The 17,052-nt window shown below is 43.7% G+C and overlaps 2 protein-coding genes across 2 annotated transcripts; both read left to right on the top strand.

Moving 5' to 3' along the window:
- The first annotated feature begins 415 nt into the window (after positions 1-415).
- Positions 416-7,853, top strand: LOC115200665 (iron-sulfur cluster assembly 1 homolog, mitochondrial). The gene is made up of 4 exons (XM_029763877.1): positions 416-525; positions 3,391-3,444; positions 4,153-4,258; positions 7,309-7,853. The coding sequence occupies exons 1-4, from the start codon at positions 427-429 to the stop codon at positions 7,455-7,457; spliced, it is 408 nt and encodes a 135-aa protein (XP_029619737.1). The 5' UTR covers positions 416-426; the 3' UTR covers positions 7,458-7,853.
- A 1,312-nt stretch (positions 7,854-9,165) lies between these two features.
- Positions 9,166-16,581, top strand: LOC115200664 (uncharacterized). Its single transcript, XM_029763876.1, has 4 exons — positions 9,166-9,962; positions 10,633-11,064; positions 13,861-13,963; positions 16,395-16,581. Exons 1-4 carry the CDS (start codon positions 9,903-9,905, stop codon positions 16,490-16,492), a joined length of 693 nt encoding a protein of 230 aa, XP_029619736.1. The 5' UTR covers positions 9,166-9,902; the 3' UTR covers positions 16,493-16,581.
- The last annotated feature ends 471 nt before the right edge of the window (positions 16,582-17,052 follow it).

Consider the following 17,052-nt stretch of genomic DNA (forward strand, 5'->3'; position numbering starts at 1 on the left):
TGAACAAATGAGTCATAGTGGGCAGAGCCAAGGCTTTCGGTACATTATTGTAAATGTCTACATGTTTCCGTTAGGGAACTACTACTCTGTGACTCAATTACCCTTTCCACTCATAAAACAGAGAGATTTTGTACAACTTTTACAAAGGGCAACGTCTACAAAAATGTGTCCACTCTGTTAATAACAGATTCAATTTTTTATTTTTATTTATTCATTTTTTATTTTTAACAGAACTTTATTGAATTTAAATGTTTAATTGACGAGAGAAAGTCGAACCAAAAAAAATCCATGTCGTTTCATCTTCTCCAACTGTGTGCAGTGGGCTTCCTCTCACTACCATATTTGGTAGTGGGTTGGAAACGCCCACCGGATACTTCCACATTTATACATCCGGTTGAACATCTGTGTCATTGTTCCATCTTTGACATGTCATTCCCCAACATGTCTGCCTCCATGGTGGCCCGGGCGACCGTCAGAGCAGTCACTAAAAGAAAGATATTAGCCACTAGAGCTGCTTTAACGTTGGTAAGTGTGTAAAATTACTACATTATATTAGTTTCCTCTCCAAACACTTAAGTGTCGGTGAATACTGTTAAGATTGTTTGCTCCTAAATTACAGAAAGCGAGCTGTCATGTAAGGTAGATCGCTATGTCCTGGGGTTTGTTTTTGGTGTCACTAATCATGTGTTTAATTAAATTCTCATAATCCTAGTTAGCCGATTAAACTCAACGTTTTATAATGGTGTTGATGACCGACTGGAGCTGAGACGCCACAAAATTACGGTATATATATATATATATATTTATTTATTACACAAACTAGTGACTTCAGCCCCTAAAGTTTTGCCCCGCTATTTATTTGGTGTTAAAGTGGTTTTTGATAGTTTCGGAGCTCCACACTACCTGCTCTTTAATCCGATAAATCCAAACTAAACTTCGGATTGAGGCTTTTCAAAAAATGATTTGTGGTGGTGATTTGAGAACTGTGTGTTTTTAATTAACTAGGTAACATAACTAGTGTACTAATATCGCTAACTACCGAGCAAGTGATTAGGAATAGACTAGTTTTTAATCTAGTTATAGTAGCTATGTAAAGACATTTGTCTCTCATGTCCAAAGACACAGCCAGCTGGTTCCGCAGCAGAAACACTTTCTTACATAATGTTAGCCAGCTTGTTAGCCAGCTTGTTAACTGTCTGCAGACACGGTTTGGAGATAAAGGCCTCTGTGACCTTGTGATTAAGTAGCTCAGCTCATTGTAGCTGCTGCTGGATATCTCAGTCCCACGGGGGAGTTGATATAACAATAAATTACATGGTTATGCGACAAAATACCTCTTACATTAACAACTTAGAATGGACTTGTGACTTGTGATCATAGGCCTGCAAACCTTTGTTACCTACTTGGTGTAGAGAGCTGTTAGGTGTCCAAGTAATGTAGATGTCACGATTATCTGAGTTTGTACCGAAAGATGTAGCCAATTCAATACACTATCGTTATAAAGTATGCATTAAATGCATATTCAAATTGCAACATCTGCCTATGCTACACATATTGTCTCAATAACATTTTATATTTTTAATACCATCAAACACTAAGTTAGACACAGGCTACCTAATTTCTAAAATAAACCATTACTCATCATGAATACTAATTCTTTACATTTTACTGGTAAAACGTCCCAACTGAATCTCCATGTCAATCATCTGATCTCAATCCATTTAATGTGAATATGCATTTAGGTCTTCTTAACTTACATTTTGTAGATGGTGTTAAACTATTAGCCTCTTTTGTATTTTGTTTCAATCAACGCGTATATTCTGCCTAGTGGTGCGCTCTGAGTTTTGGCGCTTGAGAAAATGTGACACTTCTGCTTCTGCTAACCATCTTAAAATCTCATTAGAAATGAGGTGTTTGGTGTAACAGTAATGTTATAGGCTAATAATAACAATGCTATTATAGTAAACAAAAAAAATAAACTCATCTTGTAAAGTTTTGGTTTCATGGAGCTGAAATAAAAGATCCCAGAAATCTTCCATAAGAACAAAAAGCTTATTTCTCTCAAATTTTGTGCACAAGTGTGTGTGTGTGTGTACATCCCTGTTAGTGAGCATTTCCCCTTTGCCAAGATAATCCATCCACCTAACAGGTGTGGCATATCAAGAAGCCGATTGAACGGCATGATCATTACAAAGGTGCACCTTGTGCTGGGGACTTCTTTTTATTTTCACAACACAATGCCACATATGTCTCAAGTTTTTTGAGGGAGTGTGCAATTGGCCTGCTGGAATGTCCACCAGAATTGTTGCCAGAACATGTTCATTTCTCTACCATAAGCCACCTCCAATGTCGTTTTTGAGAATTTGGCAGTATGTCCAACTCGCTTCACAACCGCAGACTACATCTAACCACACCAACCCAGGACCTCCACATCCGGCTTCTTCACCTGCGGGATCATCTGAGTCCAGCCACCCAGACAGCTGATGAAACAACCAAAGAATTTCTACAAAAACTGTCAGAACCTGTTTCAGGGAAGCTCATCTGCGTGCTTGTCTTCCTCACCAGGGTCTTGCCCTGACTGCAGTTCGGCGTTGTAACCGACTTCAGAGGGCGAATGCTCACCTTCGATGGCCACTGGCACGCTGGAGAAGTGTGCACTTCACAGATGAATCCCGTTTTCAACTGAACTGGGAAGATGGCAGTACGTCCAACCAGCCTCACAACCACAGACCACGTGTTTGGCGTCATGTGGGCGAGCGGTTTGCTGATGTCAAACGTTGTGAACAGAGTGCCCCATGGTGGGGGTGGGGTTATGGTATGGACAGGCATAAGCTACAGACAACAAACACAATTGCTTTTTTATAGATGGTAATTTGAATGCACAGAGATACTGTGATGAGATCCTGAGGTCCAGTGTCGTGCCATTCATCCGCCGCCATCACCTCATGTTTCAGCATGATAACGCAAGGCCCTCTGTGTGAAGGAGATGTGTCGCGCTGCATGAGGCAAATGGTGGTCACACCAGATACTGACTGGTTTTCTGATCCACGCCCTTACTTTTTTAAAAGGTATCTGTGACCATCAGCTGCATATCGGTATTCTCAGTCATGTGAAATCCATAGATTAGGGTCTAATTCATTTAAATTGACTGATTTCCTTATGAACTGTAACTCAGTAAAATCAATGAAATTGTTGCATGTTACATTTTAAAATTTTGGTTCAGTGGTGTTTGAAAGATTTGTGGCTATACTACAATGGGATGCAAGGAGTTAAAGTCTCAGATTAGTCATATTTCTCTCTGGTATCAGAGATTCCTGAAGTTGCCGTAGGAAGATTGGGGCGTATGATACTGTAATGGACTGTAGTCAACCCCTCTGATCTCTCTTCCAGACTCCATCTGCTGTGAAGAGGATCAGGACTTTACTGGAGGGTAAACCAGAATACGTGAGTATCCCTCCTACTCTGCTCCTGGAGAACTCTTTCAGAGCACGCTTTTGTTCCGGCCTAGCACTGTGTCCAGATTGGTCTGAAGGTGGGTGTGAGGGATTATGGGTAGTGGTTGTGTTGTGTTGTGTTCCAGATTGGTCTGAAGGTGGGTGTGAGGGGTTATGGGTAGTGGTATAATGGTGGTTGTTGTGTTCTAGATTGGTCTGAAGGTGGGTGTGATGGATTATGGGTAGTGGTCTAATGGTTGTTGTGTTGTGTTCTAGATTGGTCTGAGGGTGGGTGTGAGGGATTATGGGTAGTGGTGTAATGGTTGTTGTGTTCTAGATTGGTCTGAAGGTGGGTGTGATGGATTATGGGTAGTGGTATAATGGTGGTTGTGTTCTAGATTGGTCTGAAGGTGGGTGTGAGGGGTTATGGGTAGTGGTATAATGGTGGTTGTGTTGTGTTGTAGATTGGTCTGAAGGTGGGTGTGAGGGATTATGGGTAGTGGTATAATGGTGGTTGTTGTGTTCTAGATTGGTCTGAAGGTGGGTGTGAGGGATTATGGGTAGTGGTATAATGGTGGTTGTTGTGTTCTAGATTGGTCTGAAGGTGGGTGTGAGGGGTTATGGGTAGTGGTATAATGGTTGTGTTGTGTTCTAGATTGGTCTGAAGGTGGGTGTGAGGGGTTATGGGTAGTGGTATAATGGTTGTGTTGTGTTCTAGATTGGTCTGAAGGTGGGTGTGAGGACACGGGGCTGTAACGGTATGACCTACACTCTGGACTTCACCAAACAGAAGGATCAGGCTGATGAGGAGGTGCTGCAGGACGGTGAGCAAATGACGTTATCCCAACGTTATCCCAACGTTTAGAGTTACATCCTCATTGGACCACTTTGGAAAACATGAATGTTGTTGAGTTATCCTCATCTTGTCATGATGTATTATTTCACCTACAATCTAAATGAAATCCCCAACATTATGTTGAAATGTTCTCCTTATTAACATAACTGGTTTATTATTATTACTGTAAAATACTAAGTTGTGGTTTACTGTAATGTTACTATGTCTCCGTGCGCTCCTAATGTTGCTGTAAAATATTTTTCCATTTTAAAAAGCAGTTTATTGAGTTACAGGCAAACTAGGCTTTGATTGTAAGGGATGGAAACAAAATCATCTGTTTTTTTTAAATACATTTTCACCATAAACAACACAAGTCACTAACATCTTGCTGTTCATGCTCCAATGTTGCCGTAGGCCTACTGCCTCTGGTCAATGTTGCCGTAGGCCTACTGCCTCTGGTCAATGTTGCCGTAGGCCTACTGCCTCTGGTCAATGTTGCCGTAGGCCTACTGCCTCTGGTCAATGTTGCCGTAGGCCTACTGCCTCTGATCAGTGTTCTTTGACGTTAAGGTGCTGCACATAGGATTGTTTAGAGTTTTTGCATTGTAATTTCAGAATCTGTAATATCTGCAGTCATTGGGGGAATGATGGTGTAACGTAGCTGCCAGTGTTGTCATTGTCTGGGATAGTATCCTATTGATTTCTGGGATAGTAACCTATAGATTTCTGGGATAGTAACTTATTGATTTCTCCCACTGGAGTGGAATCTGTCTCAATGGGAAAGCTGTTCTGGCTTTGGTTGTGTTATCTAGTGGAAATCACTCGAATCATTTCCTGGTTGCAAAAATTCTATATTGTTTGTTCAAGCCCTGAATCGTGTCGGGAATAATTTCACCGTCTCTAAATAGCAAAAAAAAAAACAGTTTGAAGCTGGATTTTTTGTCCACCAGCTTCTAACATCTATTTTTTTTTAAATGCTATTGAAAATATTCCACAGCTATCTAGATGGTACAATGCTGCTCTTAAAATGTGAAGAAATAAGTTCAGAAACATTTTTAAGGTAACCATTCTGATCGGTTGCATCAGACTCATTGGCGTTTTAACATTTTGTACAGTGCATTCAGAAAGTATTCAGACACCTTGACTTTTTCCGCTTTTTGTTACGTTACAACATTATTCTAAAATGGATTCAATATTTTTTTTTCTTTCATCAATCTACACACAATACCCCATAATGACAAACCGAAAACAAGTTTCTAGAAAAGTTCAAATGTATTAAATAAAAAAACAGAAACATTAGTTACATTCAGACCTTTTGCTATGAGACTCGAAATTGAGCTCAGGTGCCTCCTGTTTCCATTGATCATCCTTGAGATGTTTCTACAACTTGACTGGAGTCCACCTGTGGTCAATTCAATCGATTTGGAAAGACACACACCTGTCTACATAAGGTCCCACAGTTGACAGTGCATGTCAGAGCAAAAACCAAGCCATGAGGTCGAGGGAATTGTCTGTAGAGCTCCGAGACAGGATTGTGTCGAGGCACAGATCTGGGGAAGGGTACCAACACATTTCTGCAGTATTGAAGGTCCCCAAGAACACAGTGGCCTCCATCATTCTTAAATGGAAGAAGTTAGGAACCACCAAGACTCTTCCTAGAACTGGCCACCCGGCCAAACTGAGCAATCAGGGGAGAAGGTCCTGACAGAGCTCCAGAGCTCCTCTATGGAGATGGGAGAAACTTCCAGTAGGACAACCAACTCTGCAGGACTCCACCAATCAGGCCTTTATGGTAGAGTGACCAGATGGAAGCCAATCCTCTGTGGGGATGTTTTTCAGCGGCAGAGACTGGGAGACTAGTCAGGATCGAGGGAAAGATGAACGGAGCAAAGTACAGAGAGATCTTTGATGAAAACCTGCTCCAGAGCGCTCAGGACCTCAGACTGGGGCGAAGGTTCACCTTCTAACAGGACAATGACCCTAAGCACACAGCCAAGACAATGCAGGAGTGGCTTCGGGACAAGTTTCTGAATGTCCTTGAGTGGCCCAGCCAGAGCCTGGTCTCTGGAGAGACCTGCAAATAGCTGTGCATCCAACCTGACAGAGCTTGAGAGGATCTGCAGAGAATGTTTTTTTGCTTTGTCATTATGGGGTTTAGTGCGTATTTAAAAAAAAAAAATTGGGGGGGGAAACAATTTAATCAATTTTAGAATAAGGCTGTAACGTAACGAGGTGTGGAAAAAGTCAAGGCTCTGAGTACTTTCCGTTTTGTAGCGCTTATAATGTGAATAAATTGTTCAGTAACGTTTTAAGCTGAACGTTCTGATCTGTTGCATCAGACGCTGCTTTAAAAAAAAATGTTTTACAAAATGTAGCCTGCTGGTTGTATGAATTTTGGGATTTATCGTCCCACGACTGTCCCAGTAGCCTGGGCCTGCCTACTGGTTGTATGAATCTGGGATCTATTGTCCCACTACTGTCCCAGAGTCTGTTTTTTAGAATAGACTATTTCATTCTCAACAAGCTGCCCAATAGAATAGGTTAACTTTTCTACTGTAGAGGATAGTAGATTTACATTGGCTAGTGATTTTTGCTGTTATTTACTCGTCTTGTTGGCTGAAGAAAAGTGAATGTGGACAGTTATTCTAACATGTTCAAAGTGCACATCAGAATTCATAATTGGTTTAAGAAGAAGGATCTTGTTTCCTTGACTTGGACGTTCTGTTTTTAATATAAATTACCATATTCGAAAGGTGATCTGTCATTCTGAGCACCGTTGGCGGACGCCCTAATCCGTTTACTCACCCAAAGCATATGGGTCAATCTTTAAAAATGCTGCTGGGAAAATGTCCGGCGCCACATTTTCGCTAACGGAAACCTTGGGACAGGAACAGCAGAATGTGTTGCATTTATAAAAGGTCTTTGAGGAAACGCGTGCACTTAAAAGGGTCCATCCAGTGAAGAAATGGAAATATGATTTACAGCATTTAATAATGTCACGCATTAACTTTGCTAATAATAATTAGTCGTCTCCTACAGGTGTCCGTGTATTTATAGAGAAGAAGGCCCAGCTCACTCTGCTGGGGACCGAGATGGACTTCGTGGAGTCCAAGCTGTCCAGCGAGTTTGTCTTCAACAACCCCAATATCAAGGGCACCTGCGGCTGTGGAGAGAGCTTCAACATGTGAGAGGGCTTCCCGCTGGGACCTGGCCTCCCTACACAGCCAAACGTCGTCCTCACACCCATACTCACCACACACACACACACACCTCCCACCCCTCCCACACCGCCCTACCCTACCTGGAGGCCTGTGAGTGAAGTGAATAAAGGCCTGATGAACACAATGTGAGAGGAGGATTGTGGTGTGGAGTTCTCTGAGACAGACATGGGATGTTTCTGTGCTGTTACAGAATGACTTGTGTTGCTGTGGGTCTTGTGACGGTGTAATGTAGGGCTAATATCTATCTAAACACTGGGCTGTGACATGCTGAGCCCCCTGAAACCTTGTTCCATAGACATGCATGTGGTTCTGGCAGTAGCCATAGAGACACACAGTACCTGAGGGACTTGGAGAGCTGCCAAAGTAAAGGAAACGCCAACGTAAAATATCTTAATAGGGCGTTGGGCCTCCACCAATCAGAACAACTTCAGTGCATCTTGGCATAAATTCTATAAATTTCTATTGGAGGGATGAGACACCCATTCTTCCATGAGAAATTCCTTAATTTGGTGTTTTGATGGTGGTGGAAACCGCCGTCTCAGGCGCCACTCCAGAATCTCCCCGTAAGGGATCAATTGGGGTTGAGATCTGGTGACTGAGACGGCGGTGATTTACATCGTTTTCATGCTCATCAAACCGTTCAGTGACCACTGCCATCCACAGGGCATGAAAACTAATGGTCCACCCAAAATTTGTATACATGACCCTAAGCATGATGGGATGTTAATTACTGAATTAACTCAGAAATCACACCTCTGTGTGGAAGCACCTGCTTTTCAATATACTTTGTATCCCTAATTTACTCCAGTGTTTCCATGATTTTTGGTAGTTACCTGTAGGCTGAATACAGTCGCGTAAAGCCAAGGACATGTTGGGCGTGTTTGATGGGTGATGCTAAAGTCAACGACTGTAGTAGACAAGTCGAGGAAGCAGCATGACATGGAGGTCTGTGACCGACTCAATAGTGCTGCCCATGCTGCCCATGCTATCTCAATTTTAAAGTAGTCAATTTTCTTCATTGGCTTGGGCCTCCCAAGTGGCGCAGCGGTGCCAAGAGTGTGCAAAGCTGTCATCAAGGCAAAGGGTGGCTATTTTGAAGAATCTCAAATATAAAATATATTTTGATTTGTTTAACACTTTTTTTTGGTTACTACATGATTCCATATGTGTTATTTCATAGTTTTGATGTCTTCACTATTATCCTACAAGGTAGAAAATAGTAAAAATAAAGAAAACCCCTTGAATGAGTCGGTGTTCTAATACTTTTGACCGGTGGTGTATATATGTGTATAGGCCTATAAAGAAAGATTGAGCGTACAAAACATTAGGAACACCTTCCTAATATTGAGCTACACCCCCTTTTGGCCCCAGAACAACCTCAATTTGTCGGGTCATGGACTCTACAAGGTGTTGAAAGCATTCCACATGGATGCTGGTCCATGTTGACTCCAATGCTTCCCACATGTCCAGTTGGCTGGATGTCCTTTGGGTGGTGGATCATTCTTGATACACATGGGAAACTGTTGAGTGTGAAAAACCCAGCAGCGTTGCAGTTCTTGACTCAAACCAGTGCGCCTGGCACCTACTACCATACCCCGTTCAAAGGCTCTTAAATATTTTGTCTTGCTCATTCACCCTCTGAATGCTTTAAAATCCTTCTTTAACCTGTCTCCTCCCCTTCATCTACACTGATTGAAGTGGATTTAACAGGTGACATCAATAAGGGATCATAACTTTCACCTGGATTCACCTGGTCAAATCTGTCATGGAAAGAGCAGGTGTTCCTAATGTTTTGTACACTCGGTGTATAGCTATATAGGCTGTGTGCTGTGAATACTACAGATTTGTAACTAGTGTACAGTTGGTGACGTGTCGACTAGAATAAATAGATTTTAAATCTGTGATTAGTCTCCTTGTCATTTCTACGGTTTCTGTCTCAGTAAAACATTGAATGGATTATTAAGGGTTGTGACTCGACATTCTGTTGTGAGGTGGGTGAGCGATTTTATTTTGAAGTTTTGCTTAGATGATTTCTGTCGTATAGTGAAATGATTTCAGGGTTGTGAAGTGACTGATAGTTAGCTCGTTTTTTTTTAGTTTTTTTTTGTCCTCTGGAAATGTTATGAAACAAGGATTTATAGCCAATTTTTTTTCCAAGTATCTGTCAGTGTAACATCCACTAGTCTAGGTAGATGAACAGACTAACTAGAATCAATCAACTGACCCTTTTTTTCTTTCTTCTTATCCCCCGAAGGACGTCATCACTTCAGGTCACTGTTACATCAGAAGTGATGCTTCCTGTTCTTTTGTTTATTGTGACATCACCTCCAGTACCGTTAGCAGAGTCAGGGAGATACAATTATGGGATGTTTTTTTTTAAATGTTACCGCCGAGTCAGTACTGAGATGAATCATGGGAAACCGACGGAGGAAGAGAGGGAGTGAACACAGAGATTCTTATGGGTTTATTAAGGTAGGTTTAACTGTGGAATTACGTAGATGTCATTTATTCAACTGGAAACTCGGGAAGGAAGGAAGAAACGAGGTCAAATCATGACGCGGCATGAAACAATAGTCAAAAGTTCCTACTTGACTAGATGAGCAGGCTTTTGTGTTGCGTCAAACAATATTTGTGTGCCTCGTCATCGACTGCAGTCGGGCATCCGCTTGCTGTATCGTACCGTGTAGTTAGCCGACGTTAACCTACACAGGAGTTGGCAGATGTTACTTGTGGAGGAACTCGACCGTTCATTAATTGAGATGGTAAAACAGTCCAGGGTTTCCATCATCATGGCTCCGCCTGGGGTGTATTCAGCAGCAACCAAACGGGACCAAACATTGTTTTTGCGTTGCAAAAAAAAAAAAACGTTTCACTGAGGTTTCCACTAATGAAAATACCCCTGGGGTGTATTCATTAGTACATTTCATTGCAAAACGTTTGGTCTGGTGCAAAACGTTTTCAATATAAACGGTTTACTCCAAATGGAAAATGTTTTTCAATGAAAATAACATGAGTTTCTAATGAAAACATCCGCGTAGGTCCCTCTCCGTTTTCACGTCGTTTGGTTCCTGGAGTAAACCGTATACAGTCTATTACAAAACAGTTTTGCAGAGGAATCTAATGAACACACCCCATGTTTCAGATCTCTGAGCTGCTGACCCAACTGGCTGTGAGAACCACACCCCCTAATGGGCTCCTCCCCCGTAACGTCAGCCTCCTCCCCTCCTTCACCCTCCCCGCGGTCCGAGAAACGACCACCACCACCCGCTCCAAGGCCCAGCTCCCAGAATGCATCACGAGACTCTCAGACACCCAGTGTCGGAAGTGGTACCACCAGAGACAAGCCACGCCCTTCTCCGCCTCTAACCCCACCCCAGCCCTTAACCCTAGGCCTGCCCCCAACAGCCCGGGACACACCGCTGCTCCCGCCTCCGCCGATAGCAGCCAACCAGGGAGAGAGAGACCCAGCCTGGTTTCCTCTGATTTGTTTTTCCTACCCTATCTTGCGGCACGGGAGACTGCGAAGGGCTGTGATTCGCTGTCATTGGTGAGGGATCTGTTCCAGAGGGGTGAGGTATGTAACGTTCAGGGGATTCTATTATTGCTCCGGGTGACACGGGTTAGCGTTGATTTATGCCTCGTGGTGACGCAAATTTGGGTTTGTTCCTAGCAGAACTCGGCTAGACGAAGGGAATGTCTGTGCCTCGCATCACTGAAAATACCTTTGCGGCAATGTTTGTCCCTCTTGAGACGTCGTAGTAACAACCTATCCGGTATACACTTCCTCATAATAGTTTGAATGAGTCTAAGGTAAATCAAGACATTTTTAATAAATGTTTGCATTTGCCAAGGAGGTCTTCGAAGCGCAATTTTACATCTAAGATGTTTGGTGCAGTATTTCTCAAATTTAAAAATGTGCACGATGCTCTACCAACTGAGCCACAGGGAATCATCATGTATGTGCAAACTGTTGACTGGGAGGCAGTGGTAGTTTGACTGGGAGGCAGACACAGTGAGCATGTACATCTTGGTGGGGGGGTACATGCCAGCAAAGCCACAACACTAAGCAATACATGAATTGCACGATAACGGTGACAAACAGTGCCCACAAACTGTTAGGGCCTACATATAGCTGTCCCCACAGCAGAGGCCCAACACCTGTTCCAACACCTTATCACTGCTACACCTGGTTATCAGCGGAGCCTTGTCTGACAGCCAAACAGTTCATTCAGCCTCATTTACTACCTTAAAAAAAAACCATGGCTGACTTGCTTAAACAAATGTGGTTTCTACTAACAATTGAGATGTACAAACTATGTTATAAGGAGATTACAAGCGGATACGAATCCGTAATTGCGATTAAGACATTCATTGATGAGCGTAGTCAATATAACTATTTGTTCATGTACAACGACAGAATTCTTAGTGTTCTCCCTGTACACCAAGTCAGAACCGTAGGATAAATAAAGGGGGCATATAAGCAAACCATGAAAGCTCATACAATATTCGATAATTACATTTCTCTAAAATAGGCTATAGGCTACATGTGCACCACCAAGTCAGAACAGTAGGTGAAATTTAAGCGGGGTAAATTGACCAAATTATTAGGGTGAGGCAAATGGGCTACTAACAGCTTCCTACACAACATACACTTAGTATTACTTTCTTAGCTGCAGTATACATATCTCCCTGGCATATTACATCAGTTATGCAGCAGCATACAAGGCATTTTTGGATTTACCTTGAGCTGTGCTCAATTGAACAGGAAGGTGGTGTAGCGTTCCTTCATGGTCAAATTTTGTCATCAGAGTTTGGCATTCTCTGGATTTCTGGTGCTGGGAACTCGGGGGGGACCAAGGTCGAATCATGATGTCAGTGAATTTCAGGTCGTAGCTCTAGAGAAGGCCACAGATCCCAATTTACAATTCCGAGTTGGATGATCGTTCAAAACTTACTTTGCCAGTCTGAGCTCGTTTTTTTCCCCCAGAGTTCCCAGTTGTCTTGAACTCACTAGAAATCGAGTTTCCAGTTGTTTTGAGCGCAGCAGAAATCATGCTGGATTGACAGCATGGCCAATGTTGAATGTTTATGATTTTAATCTTGGAAAAGAGACCCTTAAAACCCAGAATTGGGACCACACACCCACTCCACTGAATAGCAGGCTAGTGATTGCAATGCTTGCAGTTAGCCACTGTTTCCTTCCAAACCAACTTGTGTAATGTTTATGTCCAATGACCGATGAGCACCAATACGTTTTGTCTATAAGTTCTCTTTTATTATTTCTCTTCATATGACAAGGATTAAAAAGGATTTGCCAGTAGATTGTCGACTTGATTCATGATGATGACTGTTAGCTAAGATTTTGAAAGTATGATGTTGACATGATCAGTCCAATCAAAGCTACTGTAGATATAACGTGATTAGATGTAGTTTTATCTGTGGCCAATGACCTTTCTTGGATGGGCACTTCTAATGTAAGTCTATGGCAGCACCCAATGGGCTTGAATTTTAGAAGCTCTACCCTTAGACTTGGCAGTGACGTAGTGTCCCCATGAGTGACAGAACACTGAGCCAATCACTGCGCAACTAGAGAACATTACCAACCCCTACGCTCCGTATTTTCCTGCTGGCTGCCCCTCCACCACAGAAAGCACTGAGCTGGGCTGAAACACCTGCATTTTGGAGCTGTCTTACTCAAGAAAGCAATAAAGAGACCATGTTTGTATGGAGGCTTTATTAAACTAAATACATTTATTACATTTTTTACATTGTTTGCAAACTGATGTGACAAGTATTAATGCCAAAATGACATGCAAAACAGGCGACCCCCCCAACAAAAAAATGTATTTTATTTTTATTTAGCAAACAATGTGGGACTCAGAACTGAATGACGGGTCGCCAGTGAGCATGCGATAGGCTTTAGCGTTGATTAATGCCCCGGGCCTTCCCCTGGTTTGTGTTGATTAAAACCCAGGCCTTCCCCGCGTGAAGCCAGGTGCCCCATTTTTGGCTGACGGCGAAGTCGACTCAATACAAAAGTGATGTGGGTTAATCACGTGGAGTAATGAGTAGGATTTGATGTGATTGCTGTTGATAAAAAAAAAAGGCTTGATCTGACTTCCAAATGAAAACTATTTTGAAAATGAACATGAACAAATATGGAAAATGTTTCTGGACGATGCACCATGTTGCCTTGTTGACAACATGACCGAGCAGGCGCAGATTACTGTTCTATGCTCCTCCTTCACCGCTTTTACCAGATCGAGTCATGGGCTATAACTTGGTACCCTAAACTCCCTCGCTGTCTCCGGTAGGACCGACCTTCTACTTTTTTTTAAAATTCTCAAATAAATGCAATCAATCAATTCAGGTGTGTCCAGACATCTTGGGGGTGAAGGAGTGGTCGAGCCAGAGACCTGCTGTTTGGACCAAGGATACAGCAGTAGCACAACAACGCATGTCGATAGAACCTGGTAAGCCCAACATGGTACTCAGTGTTTTCCCTGGGGTGAAAATGTTGCTGTTTTTGAAAGTGTATTTCCTGCAATTGTACACACATTACACCACCGTATACTGTATCTAAATGACAACATGTATAATACCACCATACATACGTGTGTTGTCTCCTCACTGTTCCATAAGGTGTAGTTTTCGTTTTTAAAATAATTTTGTTTAAAATACTTGCATGAGTAACTTGATGTGGAATAGAGTTTCATGTAGTCATGGCTCCATGTAGTACTGTGCACCTCCCATAGTCTGTTCTGGACTTGGGGATTGTGAAGAGACCTCTGGTGGCATGTCTTGTGGGGTATGCATGGGTGTCTGAGCTGTGTGCTAGTCGTTTGAACAGACACCTCGGTGCATTCAACATGTCAATACCTCTAAGACATGGGGCGGGGGCCTATGCATTTATGTAAACAGGTAGAGTATCTCATGATAAGCTGTAGACCACACTATCTTCCTAGAGAATTTTCATCTGTATTCTTCGTAGCTGTCTACATACCAGCACAGAGCAAGGTTGGCACTAAAACCGCACTAAATGAGCTGTATTCCGCCATAAGCAAACAGGAAAATGCTCATCCAGAGGCAGCGCTCCTAGTGGCCGGGGACTTTAATGCAGGGAAACTTAAATCAGTTTTAACTCAGTTTTAACTTCTACCAGAATCGTCCCCACAGTGACTGTACGTACATACCCCAACCAGAAGCCGTGGATTACAGGCAACATTCACACTGAGCTAAAGGGTAGAGCTTCCGCTTTCAAGGAGCGAGACTCTAACCCGGAAGATTATAAGAAATCCCGCTATGCCCTCCGATGAACCATCAAACAGGCAAAGCCTCAATACAGGACTAAGATCGAATCGTACTACACCGGCTCTGACGCTCTTCAGTTGTGGCAGGGCTTGCAAACTATTACAGACTACAAAGGGAAACACAGCCGCGAGCTGCCCAGCGACACAAGCCTACCGGACGAGCTAAACTACTTCTATGCTACTTTCGAGACAAGTAACACTGAAACATGCATGAGAGCCTTAGCTGTTCCGGATGACTGTGTGATCACGCTCTCCGCAGCCGATGTGAGTAGGACCTTTAAGCAGGTCAAAATTCATAAGGCCGCAGGACCAGACGAATTACCAGGGCGTGTACTGCAAGCATGCGCTGACCAACTGGCAAGTGTCTTCACTGACATTTTCAACCTCTCCCTGACTGAGTCTGTAATACCAACATGTTTCAAGCAGACTACCATAGTCCCTGTGCCCAAGAACACTAAGGTAACCTGCCTAAATGACTACTGACCCGTAGCACTCAAGTCTGTAGCCATGAAATGCTTTGAAAGGCTGGTCATGGCTCACATCAACACCATTATCCCAGAAACCCTAGACCCACTCCAATTTGCATACCGCACCAACAGATCCACAGATGATGCAATCTCTGTTGCACTCCACACTGCCCTTTCCCACCTGGACAAAGGAACACCTACGTGAGAATGCTGTTCATTGACTACAGCTCAGGGTTCAACACCATAGTGGCCTCAAAGCACATCACTAAGCTAAGGACCCTGGGACTAAACACCTCCCTCTGCAACTGGATCCTGGAATTCCTGACGGGCCGCCCCCAGGTGGTAAGGGTAGGTAACAACACATCCGCCACGCTGATCCTCAACACAGGGGCTCCTCAGGGGTGCGTGCTCAGTCCCCTCCTGTACTCCCTGTTCACTCATGACTGCATGGCCAGGCACAACTCCAACACCATCATTAAGTTTGCTGATGACACAACAGTGGTAGGCCTGATCACCGGTGAGACAGCCTATAGGGAGGAGGTCAGAGACCTGACCGTGTGGTGGAAGGACAACAACTTCTCCCTCAACGTGATCAAGACTAAGGAGATGATTGTGGACTACAGGAAAAGGAGGACCAAGCACTCCCCCATTCTCATCGATGGGGCTGCAGTGGAGCAGGTTGAGAGCTTCAAGTTCCTTGGCGTCCACATCACCAACAAACTAACATGGTCCAAGCACACCAAGACAGTCGTGAAGTGGGCACGACAAAACCTATTCTCCCTCAGGAACTCGGCAAGTCAGTTAAGAACAGATTCTAATTAACAATGACGACGCTGGGCCGATTGTGCGCCACCCTATGGGACCCCCAATCATGACCAGATGTGATACAGCCTGGATTCAAACCATGTACTGTTGTGACGCCTCTTGCACTGAGATGCAGTGCTCTAGACCGTTGCGCCACTCAAAACAAGACAAGGTATCAATAACAAGATGCAATGAGCTATTTCATCCATTTTGAAAGCAGGCTGTAACACAGCAACGTGGAATAAGTCAAGGGGTGTGAAATACTTTCTGAAGACAACTGTATGAATGTCAACCAACCAACCAATCAATGTACTGTGTTCCAGGTGTGACTAGCGTGCATTACTTTGAGGACCTGAGGGACCTGCAGAGGAAGTTGTTCAAGGGGATCCTGTGGACGTCCAGCAGGGGTCGCGACCTTTGAGCGGGGTGACCATGACAACCTCTCCAGGACTTCATGCACCATCGGCCTCAAACGCACCTCCCCCCCATCACCACACCTCCATCCTCTGCTCCCCCCACCACCACCCCTCCCTCCTCCCTCCTCTGCTCCCCCCACCACCACGCCTCCCTCCTCTACTCCCCCCACCACCACGCCTCCCTCCTCCCTCCTCTGCTCCCCCCACCACCACGCCTCCCTCCTCTGCTCCCCCCCACTACCACGCCTCCCTCCTCTGCTCCCCCCCACCACCACCCCTCCTCCCTCCTCCCACAACCCTACCTGAAATAATAAAAAATATTATGTAAATGCCCTAAAGCGCAAATATACATTATCTGATTTAAATATAACATTATCTGATGACATTGCTTTAGAAAGGGGCACAAGACAGGGATGTCCTCTTTCCCCTCTTCTGTTTGCTCTGGCAATTGAACCACTTGCAGAAAGAATTAGACAGGGCCCACACGTAACAGGTATCAGTATTGGTTAATATGATTAAGGGAAGGTTGGAACATAACGAACAAAATTACAGTTAATGAAAATGG

Source organism: Salmo trutta, chromosome 9, assembly GCF_901001165.1.
Source record: "Salmo trutta chromosome 9, fSalTru1.1, whole genome shotgun sequence".
In the NCBI taxonomy this organism is placed as follows: domain Eukaryota; kingdom Metazoa; phylum Chordata; class Actinopteri; order Salmoniformes; family Salmonidae; genus Salmo; species Salmo trutta.

Bases quoted from the DNA above. Each gene is read 5' to 3' on its own strand.
- LOC115200665 (XM_029763877.1), top strand. From the start codon at position 427: ATGTCATTCCCCAACATGTCTGCCTCCATGGTGGCCCGGGCGACCGTC. The intron at 526-3,390 runs GTAAGTGTGTAA...TCTCTCTTCCAG, and splicing joins CTAGAGCTGCTTTAACGTTG to ACTCCATCTGCTGTGAAGAG. The intron at 4,259-7,308 runs GTGAGCAAATGA...CGTCTCCTACAG, and splicing joins TGAGGAGGTGCTGCAGGACG to GTGTCCGTGTATTTATAGAG.
- LOC115200664 (XM_029763876.1), top strand. From the start codon at position 9,903: ATGGGAAACCGACGGAGGAAGAGAGGGAGTGAACACAGAGATTCTTAT. The intron at 9,963-10,632 runs GTAGGTTTAACT...CCCATGTTTCAG, and splicing joins ATTCTTATGGGTTTATTAAG to ATCTCTGAGCTGCTGACCCA. The intron at 11,065-13,860 runs GTATGTAACGTT...CAATCAATTCAG, and splicing joins ATCTGTTCCAGAGGGGTGAG to GTGTGTCCAGACATCTTGGG.